Source organism: Rattus norvegicus, chromosome 14 (assembly GCF_021556685.1).
Source record: "Rattus norvegicus strain SHRSP/BbbUtx chromosome 14, alternate assembly SHRSP_T2T, whole genome shotgun sequence".
NCBI lineage: Eukaryota > Metazoa > Chordata > Mammalia > Rodentia > Muridae > Rattus > Rattus norvegicus.
In genome coordinates this window covers 9,074,374-9,096,274 of record NC_141547.1, presented here as the reverse complement: position 1 = coordinate 9,096,274, position 21,901 = coordinate 9,074,374, and the positions used below count along the sequence as shown (strand labels likewise).

Below are 21,901 nucleotides of genomic sequence, written 5' to 3'. Positions count from 1 at the left end.
GTAGACCATATTCCATGTACATTTCAGAGTCACCGGAGAGCTGTAACGTCACTCGCCAAGGTTGGCATTCTACTCCACCCACAGAACTACTTTGACAGTATGGCTATTTCTATATGCATGCTTGACTTTTCCGACACTCCTTAAATTACAGGCGCTGATCCTGCAGGCGGCCGTCTCCCCCCACCCCTTAATCTTTAAGAATAAAGTTCTGAACTGTTTTCCTCTCCACTTAACTTTGACCATTTCTGCCCATGAACACCATTACATCCATTTGTCGTTAGTTTAAGATACACAAGCGCTACTAAAATTAAACTGTATTGATTCAACTGTGTAATCATTCATAATCATCAACTTCTCACATACAGAAAACACAGCTCTTCGCTAGAATCCTTTACCAACTGGTTTTAGGATCTAAATTTCCAAATTAAAAACCATCTGCTACTGATAACACTTGTTCAATTCGGGGTGGGGTGGGGGATCAGCTTGCTTTAGAACAAGATTCCGAAATAACCTATCCACCCCTTTCGTTCCTCTCATTATGTAGTCTAATAAGTTCCTAAAAGGGGATATAAGTAATTAATCATGTAAGGAATGAGAACATATAAGCTGCAAGGTTTGATAGGACCAGCATTCCCCCAAAATTTTGGCTTCAGAAAGCCTTAATAATTGCCAGCTCAAAAGCTTTATTCTTTATCATTCAGCTACACTATGAGCTCTAAAAGACCTCACTGAAACGAGCAAACTGAATAATAACAACTATTCTACTGTCTTAAGTTTACCTAAGAATAAGGAAGAAGCAGAAGCCATTTCATTTCCCTACCTTGTTTGAATGACAACTCCATATAAAAGTCAAGCAGGCTCGGGCTTAATCAAGGGCTGTCTCCCACCCACTCCAGCGCGTTTCTACAGAGAGCCCGCTAGAGGCTGAGCACAGTGTAAGGGGTTCCCAGGTTCTTCATCTTTCAACTTTATTCCCCACCAACAGCCGGGTCCACCGGCACTCGGATGGTTGTTTACCGTTGCTTGGCCAGGCTGAGTCCCAGCCCGCTCCCTTCCCCCGTGCACCGCGGGGACACTATGACATTTGGCTGGTGGGCTTCGCGAGGGAAACGGACACACAGCCAGAGGAGTCCATACAAAGGGGCGTAGGAAGAACGCGGCGCCGGGCAGCAGCGAAAGGAGGCGCTGGTACGAAATGACACAGCAGCAAAACAGGTTCCCAGAAGCCCGGGGCCGGCGGCCGCTTCCCGGGCCTCGCCGAGAGCCTGTCAACAGCCGCCGGGCCCTTCCTCCCGAGCGCGGGGCGGGCGGCGCCGGCCCCGCCGACTGACAGCCGCGCTCTCGGGTGCCAGCGGCTCGCGGCCGCACCCCGAGGACCCTCCCGTCCGCTGCGGCCCACCGGCCCGGCTGCCCCGGAGCCGGCCGGCGCTCTCTGCCCGCGCGGCCGCCCGGAGCGCGGGCCCGGCGCTGGTTCCCGCCGCTCAGCCCGGGTCTCCCGAGCTGACACTCACCCGAGCCGGCGGCGCCGCCGCCTCCTTCTCGCGCCGCGCTCCCCGGGCTCCCAGCAGCCGCGGCGGCGGCGGCGCCTCCGAAACACAGACCCGGGTTTGTTCAAAATCACGCGCCCAGCGCCATTCCACCGCCGCATCCCATAATACGCCGGGCCGCCCCGCCCCGCCCGCGCGCCGCCCCGCCCGCCCCTGCGCCGCCCCGCCCCCGCCGGTGGCCCGCGACCCGCCCCTTCCGCGACCCGCCCCGCCCCCTGGCAACCCGAGTCGCGTCATTGCGCAAGGCTTGGGGAGCGCTGTCGGGTTCCACGTGACTCCTCCTGGGGCCTCCGTCAAAGGGAAGGCGGGGAACACCAAGTGGGTTCGTGCCTCTCGCTTTGTGACTAGACCATGGTAGGTGCGGTTTCCAGCGCGCCCCCGCTTGATGATGCGCTTGAGTGGGGAGGGAGTAGACATCCTTTCTCAAATGCTAAATCTCTTTCGGGTTTAGACGAGAAGGTTGCAAGGGGCGCCAAAAAGCTCCCGAGAGGAGCGCGCAGAGCTAAACTTACCTTGGAAGGGAGTTTTTGATCATTTGTTCTGCAACGCGGCACACATCTTAACTAATACAATATGGATTCTTTGTATCCAATCATCTTTCCCTTCATCCCCTGGGATATTTATAAATCCAAGAGATTTTAAGAAGACCTTACAACCCATGAAACTACCTGGGGAACTTCACGGAGGAGGCGGAAGATGAAGCTATCGTTTTTTTTTCCAATCAAGTATTCCTGGCTTTAAGTTCTGGTGCCTCCACTAATTCCTATCTAACCTGTTTCTTTTCCCGTCTACTAAATAAAAATAACTCCCCAGAGTTCAGACAGCTAAATAAAAGCGAGTGGGGGAGGGGTCAAGTGGCTACGAGGTAATGGTCTCAAATGTTAGTTCTCTAAGACTATAACCCGCCTTTAGCAAGCATGAAATTAGCATAGGCTTGGAAGTGCAAGTGAGAACGTTGGAGAAAATACATGATTTTATTGAGGATCAGTATTGTGAGCTCAGTTTATGAGAAACCTTGAGAACTAAGCCAGAAATCCTGGTCCATTGACTGGGGGTACTGTGAGGGCATCTCTAGAAGGAAGAAAGATGAGAGACAGAGGCCCCAAATTTAGATAATCCCCACCCCCACACCTCATCCTGGTAGAAAAATCCTGAGTTCCTTCCACCAAGCTGACACAATTCTGAAAGCGTTGCCACAAAACATCGCCTAAGAAGTCAGGGTAGGGGCTGGAGATTTAGCTCAGTGGTAGAGCGCTTACCTAGGAAGCGCAAGGCCCTGGGTTCGGTCCCCAGCTCCGGAAAAAAAGAACCAAAAAAAAAAAAAAGAAGAAGTCAGGGGTCAGGGCAACATCCCGCTTTTTACTGTAGCTTTTTTACAAAGACTAAAAGGACTATTGCAGTTTCATCAATGTCAGCAATCTGGTTGGAAAAAAAAAGGGGAAGGGGTTGGGGATTTAGCTCAGTGGTAGAGCGCTTGCCTAGCAAGCACAAGGCCCTGGGTTCATTCCCCAGCTCTAAAAAAAAAAAAAAAAAAAAAATTCACACCGGGACACAGTGTTTAGTATATGTAGAGAATGGTAGTTTTACAGTGGTCAGTATGCTAGTGTAACCTATTGAAGGGGGAAACGTGGTATCTAGGGATGCATTCTATAACACTCAGCAACTGTGCTGAATATTATAATTCTTAGAAGGAGCTGGAGAGATGTCTCCATGTTTAAGACTGTGGTTAGGTCCTGCAAAGGACCTAAACTCAGCCACATCAGGCAACTTACAAGGCCTGTGACTCCAGCTTTGGAGAATCCAACATCCTTTTCTAGCCTTGGAGGGCACCGCATTTATGTGCCCACACCACAGACAGATACACGGATATACACATAACGTAAAATAAAATCTTAAAAACAAATAAAAGTCATATACAATCAAGAATAAAATAAATCTTTTAGCTGGCAGGGTGGCCCACCCCACATCCTAGCTTTTTGAACCCAGCACTCAGACTGGATTTCTCAGTAAGATACCACCTGGGAACACACACACACACACCACACGACATTTCCTTCCTTGAATCAAGATTCCAGGACAGTGGCCAGGGCTACACAGAGAAACTTGTCTTGGAAAAATAAAATACAATTAAAAAAACAGCAACAGGGTCTGGAGAGATGGCTCAGCGGTTAAAAGCACAGGCTGCTCTTCCAGAGGTCCTGAGTTAAATCCCAGCAACCACATGGTGGCTCACAACCATCTGTAATGGGATCTGATGCCTCTTCTGGTGTGTCTGAAGACAGCTACAGTGTACTTATATATAATAAATAAATAAATCTTTAAAAAAAAAAAAAAGCAGCAACAGGCTAGGAAGTGGTGGCACACCCCTTGGATCCCAGCACTCAGGTGGGCAGAGGCAAGTAGATCTCTGTGAGTTCAAGTCCAGCGTGGTCTACAGAGCCAGTTCGAGGACAGGCAAGGCGACACAAACAAACCATTTCAAAAAATTAAATAGATAAAAAAAATGTGGGGTTGGGGATTTAGCTCAGTGGTAGAGCGCTTGCCTAGGAAGCGCAAGGCCCTGGGTTCGATCCCCAGCTCCGAAAAAAAGAACCAAAAAGAAAAAAAAATGTAAAGATCTGCAACAACATATATTATAATAAAATGACAGGGGCATCCCCATTATTACAAGATGATCTTTACCAAGAGTTTGAGTCTAGCCGAGGAATGCACTACTTTAATGCCAGAACTCTTGGAAGGTAGAGGCAGGTGGATCTCTGTGAGTCCAAGGCCAGCCTGGTCTACATAGGGAATTCCTGGACAGCCAGGGTTGCATAGTAAGACCCTGTCTCAAACAACAACAACAAAAACAGCTAGATAAGTACGTGAGCATGTAGGGGTGGGATGGCTCGACAGGTGGACGCTTACCACCAAGCATGACACCTGAGCTCACCCCCTAGAACCCACAAGGAGGGAAAGAGCCAGCTCCTACGAGTCGTCCTTAACCGGTCCACTTATTCCATGGCATACACGGGCCCCACCACAAAGGAATTAATGTAATTTTTTAAATGTTTAGACATAAGAGCTGGGTTTTTTTTTTTAACATTATTCATGGTGACTAAAGCTAAAAAAAAGTAAGAAATACAAATATTACAAAGATTAGTATTTATTAAAAATAATCACGAATAGCTCAGGTTGGCTGATCTCTGCCTCCACATGGTCTGAACTGAAATCCCAGCCCTGCCATCTAGTATCTGTGAGAATTTAGGCAACTTCCTTCTGTGAGTGTCTCAGCATCCTTTTTGGGGTTTTGGTTTTCTGTTTTTTGTTTTTGTTTTTCATTTTTTTCCCTCTTTGCAGTTTTTAACTTTATTTTTTTAAACATTTATAAAAATACTGCACGGGGCTGGAGAGATGGCTCAGTGGTTAAGAGCACTGATTGCTCTTCCAGAGGTCCTGAGTTCAAATCCCAGCAAGCACATGGTGGCTCACAACCATCTGTGATGAGATCCGATGCCCTCTTCTGGTGTATCTGAAGACAGCTACAGTGTACTCATATAATACATAAATCTTTAAAATAAAAAAACAATGCACATAATCACATGTCCGTTCCCTTCACTGCTGCCACAGCCAGAACTGGGACTGGTGACTGGGACTGGTGACTGGGGCTGCTGACTCTGGTGGCCAGCTGTGCTGCCGCCCTCTCTATGATGACTTTCTAGACCTTGGAAGAAACGAGAAAGGTGAGCAATCTTCAATTTGTTTCAGAAGAAAGAAAAATGGTGCTGGGTGTTGAACTCCCAGCTTACCGAGTGTGTAGAAAGTATGCTACCAATGAGCTAAAGCCAGAGTCTGACGGAGTCTGATGGATAGCGGTTCTGAGGAACATGGAACGAAAGCACAGAAGCAGGCTGAGGTAGGTGAGAGTTGGCTAGAGTTCTCAGAAAACAAAATGAAACAGTACTGAGTTCCTATGACGTTAGACACTAAGCGTCTACAACTGCAGATCAGTTCAAAAGACTACTCAGAGATCCCCGGTTGTGCCAGCCTCTGGCCTGAAGTCCAAGATGTCTATAGCGGTAGCCAACAGAAATGTGTTACCTTCTACTTTGGCGTATTTTTCATTATCTTGTGACTTTGTTGTTGTTGTTGTTGTTGTTTTTAAACAGGACCTTCTTTGTGTCACTCCAGGCTTGCCTTGGACTTGTGGCAATCCAACTACCTCAGCCTCCTGGGCACTGGGATTACAGGCATGTTCTCCCATGTGCAGATTCAGCATGCTACCCTTTTTAACACAACACCTGATGATCCCTTAACAAAACCGAAAGGCTTCTGGGAGCTTATGACAAATCCATTTAGTGGGGAAAACTGGCACAATGTGACATGAAATTAGTATTTTTATGGCACTATCGTACAACATCCATATATATCAGTAGAGAAGTAACAATTATTTGTTTTGGATTCTTGAGACGGGGTCTTCCTAAGTAACCCACGCTGGCTTTGAATTTACAGTGGATTTCCTGCTTTCTGCTTTACGAGATGCTGGGATTAGAGGTCTATGCCACCACGCCTGGCAGTTGAATTATGGTTTTGATTGCTACCAAAAAGATCGAACATAACTTTGAAGAGACGCATGTTAGAATTTAGCCGTGGTGATGTTTCAGAAGGTCTAAATGTGTATCATGCACGTAAACTTACAATACAAACATGACGGATCACGACCTGGAAGTCTTAAGCCAGATAACTTTCCTCTCCATGTTGCTTGGCAACAGAAAGGATAGTAAACAGTTGGGTTCTCCAATGTAGGAACCCAGGCCTGTGGTTGAGTGCCTTTGCTCTGTTTATTTTCATTCTGGGCTCTAAGCTGTAGGGCATTAGCTAACATGGGATGGATTGTGGGGACAGAAAAAGATCCAGCAGAAGCATGACGTCTTTTGCCCACTCCCAAACAATTAACGTACTACCACTTCCGCCCAGGTACCGCTGACTGAAATAACTCGTGCAGATGAAGTGTAATATTAGTGATGTGAAAGAAATACATTCCTGAGGGGTTGGGGATTTAGCTCAGTGGTAGAGCGCTTGCCTAGCAAGCGCAAGGCCCTAGGTTCGGTCCCCAGCTCCGAAAAAAAAAAAAAAAAAAGAAAAAATAAATAAATAAACACATAAATGATTTTTTTAAAGATTTGTTTATTTTATGGATGTTTTGTCTCCACGTACACCGTGTACACCAGAAGGTGACATCAGATCCAATAAGGCTAAAATAGTTACAGATGGTTGTGAGACACCATGTGGATGCTGGGAATTGAACTCAAGACCTTTGGGAGAGCAGCCAGTGTTCTTAACCGTTGAACCATCTGTTCAGCCCATAAGTAAATTACTAGAGAAATGCCTTCTTAAATGTCAAAGGGTATGAAGGTATAGTTTTAGTACAGAGGTAGAGGCAGGAGGATCAAGAGTCTGTGGTCAGCCTCACTCAAAAAACAAAGTAAAACAAACACAGAGAACAGAGACCTCTGCTAGTTCCTGCTCCTGAGGAAACCATCCTGAAGGGTTTGCCTTTGTTCTTGATGGCTTATGTCTGGTACCTAGGAACACATAAAACACAGGCAAATCACATGTGTCGGCCACAGAGCCTAGGTATTCTTCCCGTGAACCTCTTTTCTGTAGCAAGTTAAATATGTCCTAGATGGCTTGTCTTCCTGAGACACTGGTCAGACGACTTGAACCATTCGCTAATAAAAGAGATTCCTCAAGAGCAGGCATTGGCACATTAAAGCTTATAAACCAAGTCCAACTCGTGGCTTTTCTCTCATGCCGCAAACTAAGAACTGTGGGATTTTTTTTTGTTGTTTTAATTGTTTTTCTTTTTTTTTTTTTTTATCTTCATAAGTGTGCCCATGTGTTTTTTTATCTGGCGAACCATCTCACCAGCCCCAAAATTACTTTAAATTTTATTTTTATTGCCTTCCATTATGTGCATGTGTGCATCTATGTGTGGGTATATGCACGAGTTTAGGTGCCCAAGAAGACCAAAGCTGTTAGCCCTCCTGGTCCTGGAGGTACAGACAGGTGGAAGCCCGGAGCGGGTGCTGGGAACCGAACTTGGGTCCACGGTGGGAACAGTACTCACTTTTAACTTCAGAGCCACCTCTTCAGCCCCTCCCAGCCACTCAGATTTATATCTATGAATTGCTCTTGCTTGATTTCCAGCCTCACATAGATAGACCCCTTTTGCATCTTTTTCATTACTGCATGGCTTCTTTGACTCGGTAGAACATTTTTAAAATCCTTACTGTCGCCTGTGTTTGTAGTTTCTCCCTTGTTAATGCTGAGTGTCTGATTGAACAAAAGCCCTGGACTTTGTTTCTTTGCTCTCCTGACAATGGATACGTGGGGTTTTCCACTGCTGGCCATTATAAACAGTCAAAACATCTTCAGCTGAGTATACTTAAGAAAACCATTAGTTCTTTCTTTTGGTGTATCTGCGTGTACATGTATGTGAAGGTCAGAGGTCAAATGAGGTGTCATACTTGGGGAGTTGCATACCTTGATTTCCCACCAATTAGGCAAGGCCGCCACCCAGTGAGCCCCACAGATCCTCCTGACTCAGTTGTCCAGTGCTGGGATTTCAAGTTCATCTCACCACGCCTGGCTTTTATGTGGGTCCTGGGGATCCCACCTGGACTCTCACGTTCATGTAGCAAGTGCTATCTTCTCTGTCCTCCCAAATCATGGTTTCTAGGAAAAACTATGTTCATATGTTGAAGGAAATATGGAAAGGATATTTGGGGGAGGGGCATGGTCTTTAATATGTAACCTTGGCTGGCCTGGGAGTCTCTATGCAGATCAGGCTGCTCTTGAACTCACAGAGACCTGCCTGCCTCTTGTCTTCCTAGTACTGGGGTTAGAGGTACACCATACCTGCCTGGAGAAGATATCATAAAACACAAGGCAGACACGAGGAAGGTGGAAATTATGATGAAGAATAAAAGTCACTAGGAAGATAAATCTAAAAAGCCCGAGTTGTCTGGAAAGAAAAGGAAGAGAAAACAGAAAGGTGATAATTAAACAAATGCTTTTAAAAATGTCCCTCCCTCAAATACAGACTTGCATCTGCCTGCGTTCCCGGCGATGCGTGTGGAAAGACGCGCCTAGGCACGCCCTGGGTTAGTCTTCATAAAGAGAAGAGCTTTAAAATGTTTTATTTCTCAGAAGTTAGAAGAGGGAGGGGCTGATGAGAGATATCTGTGGTGCTCTGTGGCTTTGACTTCTCACCAAATCCCCTGGAAGCTACACAGGACAAAGCGGTCAGCTTGGCCCAAATTCCACTGCAGAGTCAGGTGACGGAGAACATGCAAACCTTCACAAACATGCCTCTCATGGACTTCCTATTAGGGCTCACTAGGAGTGAACGCTAAAATAGGAGAGGCACTTGTGACGGCCAGTTAAGTGTCAACTTGACATAAGCTAGATTCATCGTAAAGAGGAAACCTCTATGGAGAAAATGCCTCCATAAGATCCAGCTGTAGGATATTTTCTTAATTAGTTATTGACAATGGTGTGTGTGTGTGTGTGTGTGTGTGTGTGTGTGTGTGTGTGTGTGTGTGTGTGTGTGTGTGTGTGTGTGTGTGTGTGTGTGTGTGTGTGTGTGTGTGTGTGTGTGTGTGTGTGTGTGTGTGTGTGTGTGTGTGTGTGTGTGTAGGGGTCCAGCTGGTTGTAGGTGGTGGACCCCTGGGTTGGTGATTATGGGTTTTGTAAGAAAGCAGGCTGAGTAAGCCTGTAATTAGCATTAGCTCCTGTGTCTCCAGGTTCCAGTCCTACTTGGGTTCCTGTCCTGACTTCCTTCAGTGATGGACCTTGAAACCCTTTCCTCCCCAGGTTTCTTTTGGTCATGATGTTTCATCACAGAAACAGTAATACAAGCTGTAACTACGTGGTTGTGAAGTGTGAGGCCTGAGAATCAGGTGAGGTTACCTGGTTCTCACAGCCAGACCATGTGTTTATTGAGGCTACTTTCTTCAAATTGAAACATTACTTCCTGAAGGAAAGCTTCTGAAGATTCAGGCAGTGAAACTTTTGCAAACCTCAGAAAAAATAAATAAATAAAATTCACCCATCTCAGGAAGTTCCTGAAACTTACAAGATTCACAAGGTCCCCCTCCCCAAGATTGTGATCAGAAACTGTTGCTGGGGAAAGGAAAACCTTGAACCAGCTGAGTTGTATCTGTGTTATACAGGGGTGGATGCAGCCTTTTTGGGTTGTCTCTGGTGCTGTTGTGAACTTTAGATAATGCAGCTGCCTTTCCTGTCCACGTTTCTGCAATAATCCTGCACCTATACTCTTATAAATAACACTAATTTTAATTCATTTGCTGGTGCGTTAAGCTCATGTTGGGTGCATTCTTTCTTTGGACTGTCAGTGGCACACTATTGTATGAATAGAAGTTCTTTCCTCTCTCCAGGAAAAGTTACGTGGCATCCTGTCTCAATAAATAAATGAACAAAATAAGGAGTGACTGACTAAATGAATGAATAAAAATAAAAATGGAAAGAAATAAAACAGTTTCAAAAACCAGAACTGGACAGTGAGGAGTCAGGAGAAAAGGTGCTTAAGTTCCAGCCCTGAAACCTATCTGGAGGTAAGCAGAGAGAACAGGCTCCCCAGAGTTGCCTCTGACCTCCACATGCATGTATGGTGCATGTGACCTCTTCTTGCTAATAAACACACACAGGTCTCATCAAGTTAGGGATACGGGGGAAGAGGAATCTGAAGTAGGTAATTTACTTCAAATACCCAAGGCAGGGGAGGAGAACAACAATGTAACAGACTTAAAACACAACTGTTACAGATCGCTGAAAAGACTAAGGATACCTAGAAAATGCTGACTGAAGTGAAACCAAATTATCCATTTAGCTTGATGAAACCAGTGAACTTGGTGAGTAGAGCAGGAAGTTAACTGGTTCTAAAAGTTTGGGGGGCGGGGAGGGGAAGGACTGAAGAGAAATAACTTTCTAAGAATTGTCCTTTGTTTAGTTGAAATGAAGGCACAGCAGGGGAACTGGAGAGAAGGCTCGCTGGGCAGGTGGTTTGATCCACAGCAGCCAGTCCAATGGCTCACAACCTTCTGTAACTCCAGCAGCTCTGAGGGGTCCCAAGCCTTCTTCTGTCTCCTAATGGCATGCAAGGAAGGAAGCAACAGAAAACGTGTTCTTGTTGAGTATTAGAGAATGTTTACTAGTGAGTGTTAGAACCATCAATTGAACGGAATTTAGGGATAGTACAGTTTTTCCCACTTCACTTAGTTTGCGCTTGTGCACCTGTGGAAGGCAGAGGAAGACTTGCAGGGATACATTGTCTCCTTCCACCTTGGGGACCAGAGATTAAACTGAGATTGGCAGGCTTGGTGCAAATGCCTTTACTTGATGAATCATATTGCCAGCCTAGCAAGCATTTTTTAAAAGCTTTAAATATACTTCCCTGCTACCAAACTGATAAGGAAGTAACATGGAGCAACATAATAATAAGATTTACGCGAGAGGCGGGACTCAGACAGTAACTTAAAAAGTGTCAAGTCTGCAAAAATGGTTCAGTGATTAAAGAGCACTGGATGCTCTTCCAGAGGACCCAGGCTCAATTTCCAATAACCAAATGGTGGCTCACATTTGCCTGTAACTCCAGTTCCAGGGAATCCAACACCCTCACACAGAAATAAGTGCAGGCAAAATACCAAATCACATTAAATAAAAATAAAAAGATTTGAAAAATTAAAAAATAATAATTAAAAAAATTTTAGAGTTAAAGATTAGTGTTGGGAATACAGCTGAGATTTACAGTACATGCCCAGCATATACAAGGCTCTAGAAAATTCCTAGCACTGGAAAAAAAAATTAAGCATTAAACCAGAAGAAAACCAGCAGGAACTAAGGAAGCCAGCAGTGCCTTAAGAGAAATAGTAAGGGCTGGAGAGATGGCTCAGTAGGAGAGCCTGCTTATCCTACAGACTACATGAGTTCAGCTCCCAGCAACCACACCAAGCAGTTAACAGCCACCTGCAAATCCAACTCGAGGGGATTTGGGACCCATTTCTGGGCTCTGCACATACACAAACGCATATCAACATATTCCTAAGAGATTTTGAAGAAAAGCGGATAAATAACTAACAATGATGATAATAGTTTCTGAAGAAAGAAACCAAAAGAGCCAGGCATAGCGGCATATGTCTATAATCAGTCCCAGCATCCAGGAGCCAGAGGCAGGAGGATCAAAAGTTCAAGTCCAGCCTGAGCTGTGTAATGAGACTCTGCTAAAAATGACAAAAACAAATAACCAAAAAACAAAACAAAACAAAGTAACCAAAGAGTAGCCTAACAGAACACTCTAACAGAGGACAGACTAGGGGAAATAGGAAAACCACACTTTGATGGAGCCCGTTTTATACCTGAGAGTGATGGAGCAGGAAGCCCAACGCTGACTCATTGTCTAGTAAAATTACTAGACTTTAGAGGAAAAATCCTGGGAGCATTTTAGGGGGAAACAAACCAATGATTTATAGCGACAGCAAAAGAGACTCGCGTCAGATGTTTTCCAGTTAGAAAATGAAAATATGTCAGTTTATAATAGTGTGTGTGTGTGTGTGTGTGTGTGTGTGTGTGTGTGTGTGTGTGTGCCTGTGCGCTCGTGAGAGCAAGCATATGTTAAGGTTCTCAGTTTCCACCATGTGTGTCCCCAGAATAGAACTCAGGCCGCCAAGCTTAGCTCCCTCACCTGCTGAGACATCTCCCTGCCCCCTCTCCTGTTTTTCTTGGTCTTCTTTCTCTAGTAATGCTAGTGCTATTGCTTGGAACCTGTTGGAAGCACAGTGAGGCAAACAGACAGAATACTCATGGGCTGGAGGGATGGCTCAGTGGTTAAGAGCACTGACTGCTCTTCCAGAGGACCTGAACCATCTGTAATGAGATCTGATGCCCTCTTCTGGTGTGTCTGAAGACAGCTACAGTGTACTTATAATAAATAAGTAAACAAACAAATAAATCTTTTTTTAAAAAAAGGATAATTGTGGGATATTCTGAATCTGAGTTCCCTAATACACTTGCTAACTGGGATTCTGGGTGCAGAAATTAGAAGACACAGATGTAGGGCAGGAAAAATGGCTCAGAGGTTAAAAACTCTGGTTGAGTTCAATTCCCAGCCACCACATCATGGCTCACAGCGATCGATAATGAGATCTGCTGTCCTCTTTGGCCTGCAGGCATACACACAGTCAGAACACTGTATACATAATAAATAAATCTTGGGAGGAAGAGGAAGAGGAGGAAGAGGAAGAGAGGAGGAGGAAAACAAAGATGTAACACCAACCAAAGAGGTTATGTGCATGAACTCAAGAGTCCTTTTATTATTATTTTTTTCTTTTTTTCGGAGCTGGGGACCAAACCCAGAGCCTTGCGATTGCTAGGCAAGCGCTCTACCACTGAGCTAAATCCCCAACCCCCGAGTCATTTTATTTTTAAAATACACATTTTCTAGTTCTGTCCCATGAAAAGGTTAAAGTTACTGATACAATAGTAAGAGCACTCCTAGCACCGGGACTTGTCATCTATTATAACCCTCCTTAGCCTAAAGGAACAGCGGCGGCGTCCGAACTGATTGTACCAGTCAGGATTAGAAAGCACAGGATGATTCTAAAACAGATGATCTCCGGCAGCACCCAAAACAAGAGGATGTGAGGTATGAAAGACAGCGGCACACCCGTAGGATCCTGTGAAAGACAAGGGCACAGGCACACAGCCGCACGCACTTGATCTCACAATCACATGTATTTCTTCTCCAGTTAGGCATGTTTGGGATGGGCAAGGTAATGAACACAGGGATGTACACCAGGAAGTGGGGTCCAGGACGACGACTTCCTTCTCACATCTGTAAGGAAGTGCTGAGAGGCTGGCCTGTCCAGTTGGTTGTCGGAATGGTAGATTGCTGGCCAGAGACAGCATTACTGTAGCAGAGCATGACCCAGGGGTGTTAAGATCCGCCAGGTGCTTCTCAACATCTCAACTTTTCTTTTTTTTTTTTTTTTTTTGGTTCTTTTTTTCGGAGCTGGGGACCGAACCCAGGGCCTTGCGCTTCCTAGGTAAGCGCTCTACCACTGAGCTAAATCCCCAGCCCCTCAACTTTTCTTTTTATTGGATATTTTCAACTTTTTTTTTTAATTGTGTGTATCCGTGTGTGGCTATGTACATGAAAAGTTGAGGTGTCCACAGAGTCCAGAAGAGGGGAATCCGTTTCCCTGGAGTTACAGGCAGATGTCAGCACCTGATGTGGATGTTGGGAACTGAACCCGGGATCTCTGAGTAAGTGCTCTTAATCACTGAGTTATCTTTCCAGCCTCTTTAGCCTCCTCTCTCTCTCTCTCTCTCTCTCTCTCTCTCTCTCTCTCTCTCTCCTCTCCTCCCCTCTTCTCCTCTCCTCTCCCCTCCCCTCCCCTCCTCTTCTTCTTCTTCCCTCTCTCTCTCTCTCTCTCTCTCTCTCTCTCTCTCTCTCTCTCTGACACAGTGTCTCACTATGTAGCCACTGGCTGGTCTGGTATTCACAGAACTCTCTCTCTGCTTCCCAAGTGCTGGGACTAAAGGCACATGGCTCTCACCAGCCGGCTTCCCAACTTTAAATGCTCAAGAATCACTGGACGGTGGTATGTTATTGATGTGATGATTTTGATTCAGGGGGTCTGAGTTGGAAAAACTGTTACTTTTTTTTTGTTTGGTTTTCAGGTTCATCTTATGTCTTTGAGTATTCTGTCTGCGTGTGTGCATGTGCGTCCGTCCCATACATGCCGTGCCTGGTGCTCACAGAGACCAAAAGAGGGCATCTGATCCCTTGGAACTGGAGCTACAGACAGTTGTGAGTCACTATGTAGGTGCCAGAAATCAAACTCTGGTCCACTGGAAAACAGCCAGTGTTCTCAACCAGTGAACCACCTCTCCAGCCCCCAGACTCTTTTTTTTTTTTGCTTCTCTCAAGTCAATGTAGATGCACCTAGCAAAGTAGCTTAACTCCTTGAAACCGAGTAAGAGTCTTCTGGACCAGCAAGCTTTGCTTTTCCCTCTCAGTGATATAAGTAAAATCTGGAAACACAGCCTTTTAGACATGAACCGCAAGGAATAAGAAAGAGTCCAGCAGCCTAGGAAAAGAAATGCTTCCTCCCCTCCTGTCCTGCTTGCCTCTCCCTGGGACGGAACCCCAGGCGTTGCACCACCTAGGTCCATTCCATGTCTCAGAGTGGCAAGTCCTTTCCATGTGAAAATGTTTAGTAAAACTGCTCTACCACAACGGAAGTCAGGAAAACCATCCTCTCAGGATAGCGGCGTTCCTCCAGGAAAGAATCCTTGACCGTGCGGCTATGTTTTTGTTTAGCAAATTACTGCCAATCTAATCCAAAGTTGAGGATGAAGAGAGGCTAAAATCTCTTTACAACTCTGAATTTTGACCACTTTAAACATGCTAGTTGTTTATATACTCCTACGTGGCCGCTGAAGAGACTGGAATTAGAGATTTTTTTTTCCCTTTGTGCCCCCCCCCTTTAAGATTTTTGGCAAACAGGAACAAAGGCCAATGGAAAACAAAAATAAGCATGAACCATACCACATCGATACAAATTATCGCCTCATTTTAAGGCAGCTCTTTCAGATGATTTCTGGGTTGCTGCCATTAAAGATTAACATTAAGAATGCATTGGCTGGGCTGGAGAGATGGCTCAGCGGTTAAGAGCGCTGACTGCTCTTCCAGAGGTCATGAGTTCAATTCCCAGCGACCACATGGTGGCTCACAACCATCTGTAAAGAGATCCGATTCCCTCTTCTGGTGTATCTGAAGACAGCTACAGTGTACTTATATATAATAAATGAATAAATCTTTAAAAAAAAAAAAAGAATGCATTGGCTGGGCTGGAGAGATGGCTCAGCGGTTAAGAGCACTGGCTGCTCTTGCAGAGAACCCAGGTTCAATTCCCAGCAACCACATGGCAGCTCACGGCCATCTGTAGCTCCTATTCCAAGGGATCTGTTGTCCTCATACAGAGGACATACATGCAGGTGAAATACCACTGTACATTAAAAAGGAGGGAGGGAGGGAGGGAGGGAGGGAGGAAGGAAGGAAGGAAGGAAGGAAGAAAGGAGGAAGAAGGATGCATTGGCTGTGGCTCAGGAGGTGGCTCAGTTGGTAAAGTGTCTGCTTAGCGCTTATGAGGACCTGAGTTCACATCCCTAGCTCCTCCCACTCCCGTAAAAGCCCTGTAAAGTTGAGCATGGTGAGGTGCATGGTGGTGTGTGTAGGTGGATCCTTAGAGCTCAAACAGCCTAGCCTATTGCTGGACTCCTGCTATAACTGGGGAGCTTCCTATTTCAAAAAATAAGGTGGACAGCAGGAGAAGATTAATCACATCAGCTTCTGGTCTTCAAAAGGACAAACCACACACATACACACACACACACACACACACTCACACACACACTGCATTGCCTAGCTAGGAGTGGTGTCATGTCACACACACTCACACTCACACACACACACACTCACACTGCATTGCCTAGCTAGGAGTGGTGTCATGTCATACACACACACACTCACACTCACACACACACACACACTCACACTGCATTGCCTATCGAGGAGTGGTGTCATGTCACACACACACACACTCACACTCACACTGCATTGCCTATCGAGGAGTGGTGTCATGTCACACACACACACACACACACTCACACTCACACTGCATTGCCTAGCGAGGAGTGGTGTCATGTCACACACACACACACACACTCACACACTCACACTCACACTGCATTGCCTAGCAAGGAGTGGTGTCATGTCATGTGCATACCATTTCAGCAGTTGGGGAATGAAGGCTGGAGGATCAAAAGCTCAAAGTTCTCCTCAGCTATTACAAGTTAAAGGCCAACCCTGGAGACAGGAAATCCCAACTCAAAACAAACAAACGAAAACACCCACTAAAAACAAAAAGAATATACTGGTGCTAGGGACATTGCTCAGTGAGTAAGGTACCTGAGTTCAAATCCACAGTCCCTTGAGAACAGAGAAGGTGGATTACCAATTGGCTGTGCCATTTGGTGAACTTTGGGTTCAGTGAGAGGGCCCTGTCTCAGGTGGAGAGCACACACACACACACACACACACACACACACACACACACACACAGAGTGTGTTTTTATCTTGAAATGGCCAAGATCCATCTTCAGAATTTCAGAATCTGGGTTCATTTAAAGATTGATTGAGGGCTGGAGAGATGGCTCAGCGGTTAAGAGCACCCGACTGCTCTTCCAGAGGTCATGAGTTCAATTCCCAGCAACCACATGGTGGCTCACAACCATCTGTAAAGAGATCTGATGCCCTCTTCTGGTGTATCTGAAGACAGCTACAGTGTACTTATATATAATAAATAAATAAATCTTTAAAAAAAAAAAGATTGATTGATTGATTGATTATTGATTGGTTGATTTATATGAGCACACTGTAGCTGTCCTCAGACACACCAGAAGAGGGCATCAGATCCCGTTACAGATGGTTGTGAGCCACCATGTGGTCGCTGGGATTTGAACTCAGGACCTCTGGAAGAGCAGTCAGTGCTCTTAACCCCTGAGCCATCTCTCCAGCCCCATCTGGGTTCATTTAATACCGGATACTCCTACGTCACCATTTGACCCTAGTGATACATACCACAGTGGTGTATTTGAGGCACATGGGTGGACAGGTGAGTCTGTGGCACATCTTCCTGAGCCTCCAAGATCATCCCTGTGTTTGTTTCCCTAAAAATAAAAAGCCTGGGGAAGACATCACCAAGGTAAACTGTGACTGGACAGGTCTGAAAAATACCGCGGGTCCGACTGTTCCACAGGCCTGGACTGATGTCACACCTTCTGCTTCTGCTTTCGTCATCGAAAACCTCAAGGACCAGCCAACAGATAGAAATAAACAAAACATTTAACAGAGTAGAATTGTCACTTTTGATAAGACTGCCAGCATTATTTGACAGACGTGGTATTCATCCTTAGCCAGAGAAATAACTCCCAGAAAGCAATAGATTTCTGGAGACTTCCAAGGCTGTGGGCTACAATGTTGTTGTAAAAAAAGATTCATAGCGTGGCAATGGGACATCCAGGTGGTTCACTGCAAAGGAAAACGTTTAAAGAAAGAATGTTCAGGGTGCTGGAGAGGTGGCTCAGTGGTTAAGAGCACTGGCTGCTCTTCCAGAGGTCTGAGTTCAAATCCCAGCGACCACATGGTGGCTCACAACCATATGTAATGGGATCTGATGCCCTCTTTTGGTGTGTCTGAGGACAGCTTCAGTGCACTCATATATAGTAAATAAAGCGAAAGAAAGAAAGAAAGAAAGAAAGAAAGAAAGAAAGTAAGTAAGTAAGTTAGTTCAGGGACCTGGAGAGATGGCTCCTGAGGTCCTGAGTTTGATTCTCAGCAACCACATAGTGGCTCACAACCGTACTGGGATCTGATGTCCTCTTCTGGCCTGCAGGTGTACATGCAGATAAAGCACTGATAAAATTCTATTTTTTTTTTTTAAAGAAAGAAAGGATGATCCAGGAGCCCAAGAAAGATTGTGATATGTTGCGTATGGAAGGAACCAGCTAGGGCAGGTTTAACAATTACTTCTAGAAAGAATACCGGGCATCAGGAAGCAAACTCTTTGAGCTTTCTGAGTATTCAAAGAAATGACAGTCAAAACAAACACGGAAAAGCCTTTGAGTGCTCAAGCCTCAGTGGATTCCAAAAAAGCCACTCAGTTACAGTAACTCTTAATTTCATCCAGCACCGTATGCTTCCACTACACCGCACGCACTTGACCCCACTGAGACCATGTATCCCGTTCTCAGTACACAGGCGTCGGGGGTTTGTGCCACGACTTCCGGGTTCTATTTTCAGAGATTTCAATTTCCTGTAGTTAATTACAGTCTGAAAAATCTGACTCGGAAAATCAGAAACAAACCACCTCCAAGTTTTAAGCAGGGCAATGTATTGACATCTGGTCCGTTCTCCAGCCATTCTTCTCTGCTCTGTTTAGGGACTGAACCACCCGGTTTGGCTCGGTGACTCAGCCCTGTGTCTGCTACTCGTCTGGAGGTCACCTGGGAGCTGTCCTGATTATCAGATCTATTATTGCTGTCCTTGCCTCCAGGTAATCTTTATTGTCCTTAGTCACACACAGAGTGCAAAGGGTCACACATGAGTGCAAAGGGTGGTCCTGTCGCCCATCCTGACATGCCAAAGAGGGGTTGGTTACGTGAAAAGTGAGGTCCCAATAAGGAATAAATTTAAACACATGGAGTGTAGCTCCATAGGAAATTAGAAGTGTTGAGACTGTCGCCATGCTCATCCTTTTATACCAGTGTGTGAATGGCACTTCCCTGCGCATGCAGGCGTGGAGGCCTTCCTACATTTGTCTGCACCTTATTTTCATGTAGCTGGAAGCTGGTGAAACTGGCTGGCCGGTGAGCCCTCAGAACCTACCTGTCGTTTATGTGGGTGCTAGGCATTCGGACTTCTGCATTACACCCTGAACTGTCTCCCCAGCCCTACATGCTGAATTTTAACAATCCCTTTTGAAAGACTTCTTATTTTTGTTTCATGTGTGTGTGTGTGTGTGTTTGCTCGTGTGCAGGTCCAGGAGGCCAGAGGATGGTATCGAATTCCCCGGAAGTGGAGTTATGGGAAGTTGTGAGCCATCATGGGGACGCTGGAAATCGAACCCAGGTCCTCTGCAAGGGCAGCAAGGGCTCTTAACCGCCGAGCCATCCCGCCAGTCCCTAAGAGATTTCGTGTTGTGTGTGTGTGTTTTTTTTTTAACATCCTGAACTTTGAGCTGATGTAAACGTGTTCAGTAAAACCACAGGAGTCCATTGCTTCACGACAAGCCCGGAAAGATTAGACTATAATTGAAAGATGGTATGACTCACAGTAGCACATACCTTCAAGCTCTTTATTTCCCCTTCAGAGAAACAAACATGAAGGAGGCTTCTTTTCAAAGAAGCAGTTTTTCAATGCGCACACTGATGAAGTTCCTTCGGGGCTTCATACTTTCACAACCAACTAAGCCAGCCAACCAATCAACAAACGAAAAAAGATGAAACAAAACCCCCAAATTAAACTAACCAAATTCGTTTTTGACCCTGCCTGACAAAGAAAAGAACTGAAACAACTAGACTACCTTCCCTTTCCTTTTGAGACAGGGTCTCGGTCTGTGTCCCAGATCGGTCTGGAGTTCTAGAAGGTCCAGGATGCATAGTCTGGGATGGCCTGAGTCCCTTTGCCCAACAGCCTGAGTCCGGGGATCACAGGCATGAACCCCTGTGCCACACTCACTGTTCCTTGCTCATTCCTGTTTTTCTGCCCCTAGATAACTATGTCCTTCCCCTTGGAACATTTACTTTATTTTGAGAAGTGTCTGACTCTAAAACAAAAAGTTTGTCCAACTGAAGACCTTTAAGTTGTTGCGATCTTATTTTGGGCAGCGCCGAACGGGAAGCTGAACTTTCTTCCTCAGGGAAGGCAGCTATTCTACTGCAAAGAGGGCACACAGGTAGTTAGGGGGTCAGATGGATGGGTTGTGGTAGAAACTACCAATTCCCTTCATCCCCTGTTCTCTGTGTCCATCTCTCTCCCCTACCCCCTATTCCTCTCTCTCACTCTTGGACTAGAAATTTAGTCCAGGCCCTCTGCACAATAAGCAAATGCTCTACCACTGAGGTATAATGTGTACCCTAGCCTTTAAAAAAAGATTTACTTCATGTATGTGAGTACACTGTCGCTGTCCTCAGACACACCAGAAGAGGGCATCGGATCCCATTACAGATGGTTGTGAGCCACCACGTGGTGACTGGGAATTGAACTCAGGATTTGTGGAAGAGCAGTCAGTGCTCTTAACCGCTGAGCCGTCTCTCCAGCCCCTCCTATCCCCTCTAAGTTGTCCAGGCAGGCCTCCAGAGGCCTGTGACAATAGGCTCTGTGGACTCAAAGGCTGCCCCACTGGAAAGTGAGCTTCCAGGCTCACCATAGTGATTCTTCTTGCCAAAAGAACATGATTTGAATGGTGTGGGTAACCTCTAGTTTATTTTGCTTGCCTTGCTCTGTCCCCTTCCCCAAAGAGAGAACATGCCATTTGTAACATGCCAAGATGGCAGAATGCTTCAAATTCAGTATGTGTTGTGGGTAAGTCTGCAAGAGATTGCAGTCCTAAATATAGCTGACCGGAGGGCAAAATGCTAGAATTCTCCTGATAAGTGTGATTTGGAAATATCTGCCAAAAGTTTGTACGTGCCTTGGCTCACTTTGGGGAGTGCATTTTACTTTCACACATCTTAAGTCATGCAAATATAAGATTATCATTCACTGCATCATTGGCCACTCTATAAAAAAAAACAAACCTTCTTAATATGTCTTGTACATCACAACATACTATCACTACTTTAAAAAACAATGATGGGGTTGGGGATTTAGCTCAGTGGTAGAGCGCTTGCCTAGCAAGCACAAGGCCTGGGTTCGATCCCCAGCTTCGAAAAAAAGAATCCGAAAAAAAGAAAAGAAAAAAAAAACAATGATAAAAAAAGGACTGTTTCTACATGGCTAGATCACCAGAATAAAGAGAAAACTCTGAAGGAGAACAACAAGGCACGCCACTTTCTGTGAAAGGAAGAGAACACGAAAATCTTACATTCGTCCAATTGTATTTTTGGAAAGAGGTTTTGTAAGAACACACGTAAATGTAGGATGACTGTGTGACTTGTCATTGGAAGGACAGTTTCTAAATGGAAGGGCAACGTTAGCATTCTCTCTGAGCTCCATATGACAGCATCGGGGTGCGAACCTGCAGTTTCTAAATCTGAGTTACCGCATCACATGACGTGGTAATAAGAAGATAAAGAGAGGACTGCTAAGAGGCAATATTACCAGTTACTTCAGAACAGTAGATGAAAAGCAGCATTGTCTGAACAAAGTGGTATATAGGACCAATACTTTAAAAAGATACAGGGTGCAACAGGGAAAGGGAATACACATATATAGCCCAAAGATACTTGTGTATATGTGTGTGTGTCCATTAAATCTGTACTATATCTTAGGGATTTGTGGGACAAGGTTTTGTAGCAATCCCAACTGTCTTTCAACTCCATAGGTTCAGGTGCATAGGCTCCTGATCCTCCAGCCTCTACTTCTGGAGTGCTGGTATTACGGTGATCCCCATCAAGCCCAGCCACTTATTTTTTCATAAGGGTAATGTGCCAAAAGCAGTCCACTATAATCATAAGCTGTGCAGTTGAGTTTCCTCACAAATGCAGACATTAGCACACCTAGATGC

General features: G+C 45.4%; 1 protein-coding gene and 1 long non-coding RNA gene across 9 annotated transcripts in view; one reads left to right on the top strand and one right to left on the bottom strand.

Moving 5' to 3' along the window:
- Lin54 (lin-54 DREAM MuvB core complex component) overlaps positions 1-1,671 on the bottom strand; it is a 57,824-nt gene extending 56,153 nt beyond the window's left edge. For 3 of the 5 annotated variants that reach the window (NM_001100564.2, NM_001428575.1, NM_001428576.1), the window contains 1 exon segment: positions 1,512-1,671. Coding sequence is in view for 2 of the 5 variants with exons in the window: in NM_001428577.1 (NP_001415506.1) it covers positions 821-842 (22 nt within the window). In the remaining 3 variants the exon portion in view is untranslated. 5 annotated transcript variants of the gene reach the window in all.
- A 149-nt stretch (positions 1,672-1,820) lies between these two features.
- On the top strand, positions 1,821-20,026 carry LOC102550950 (uncharacterized). Of its 4 annotated transcripts, XR_015637283.1 has the most exons (5): positions 1,821-1,901; positions 5,157-5,269; positions 14,289-14,418; positions 18,614-18,727; positions 19,211-20,026. It is a non-coding gene; the product is annotated as an uncharacterized LOC102550950 (long non-coding RNA). The 4 variants fall into 4 exon arrangements; XR_015637282.1 differs by lacking the exon at positions 14,289-14,418; XR_015637285.1 differs by lacking the exons at positions 1,821-1,901; positions 5,157-5,269 and adding an exon at positions 13,767-13,871.
- The last annotated feature ends 1,875 nt before the right edge of the window (positions 20,027-21,901 follow it).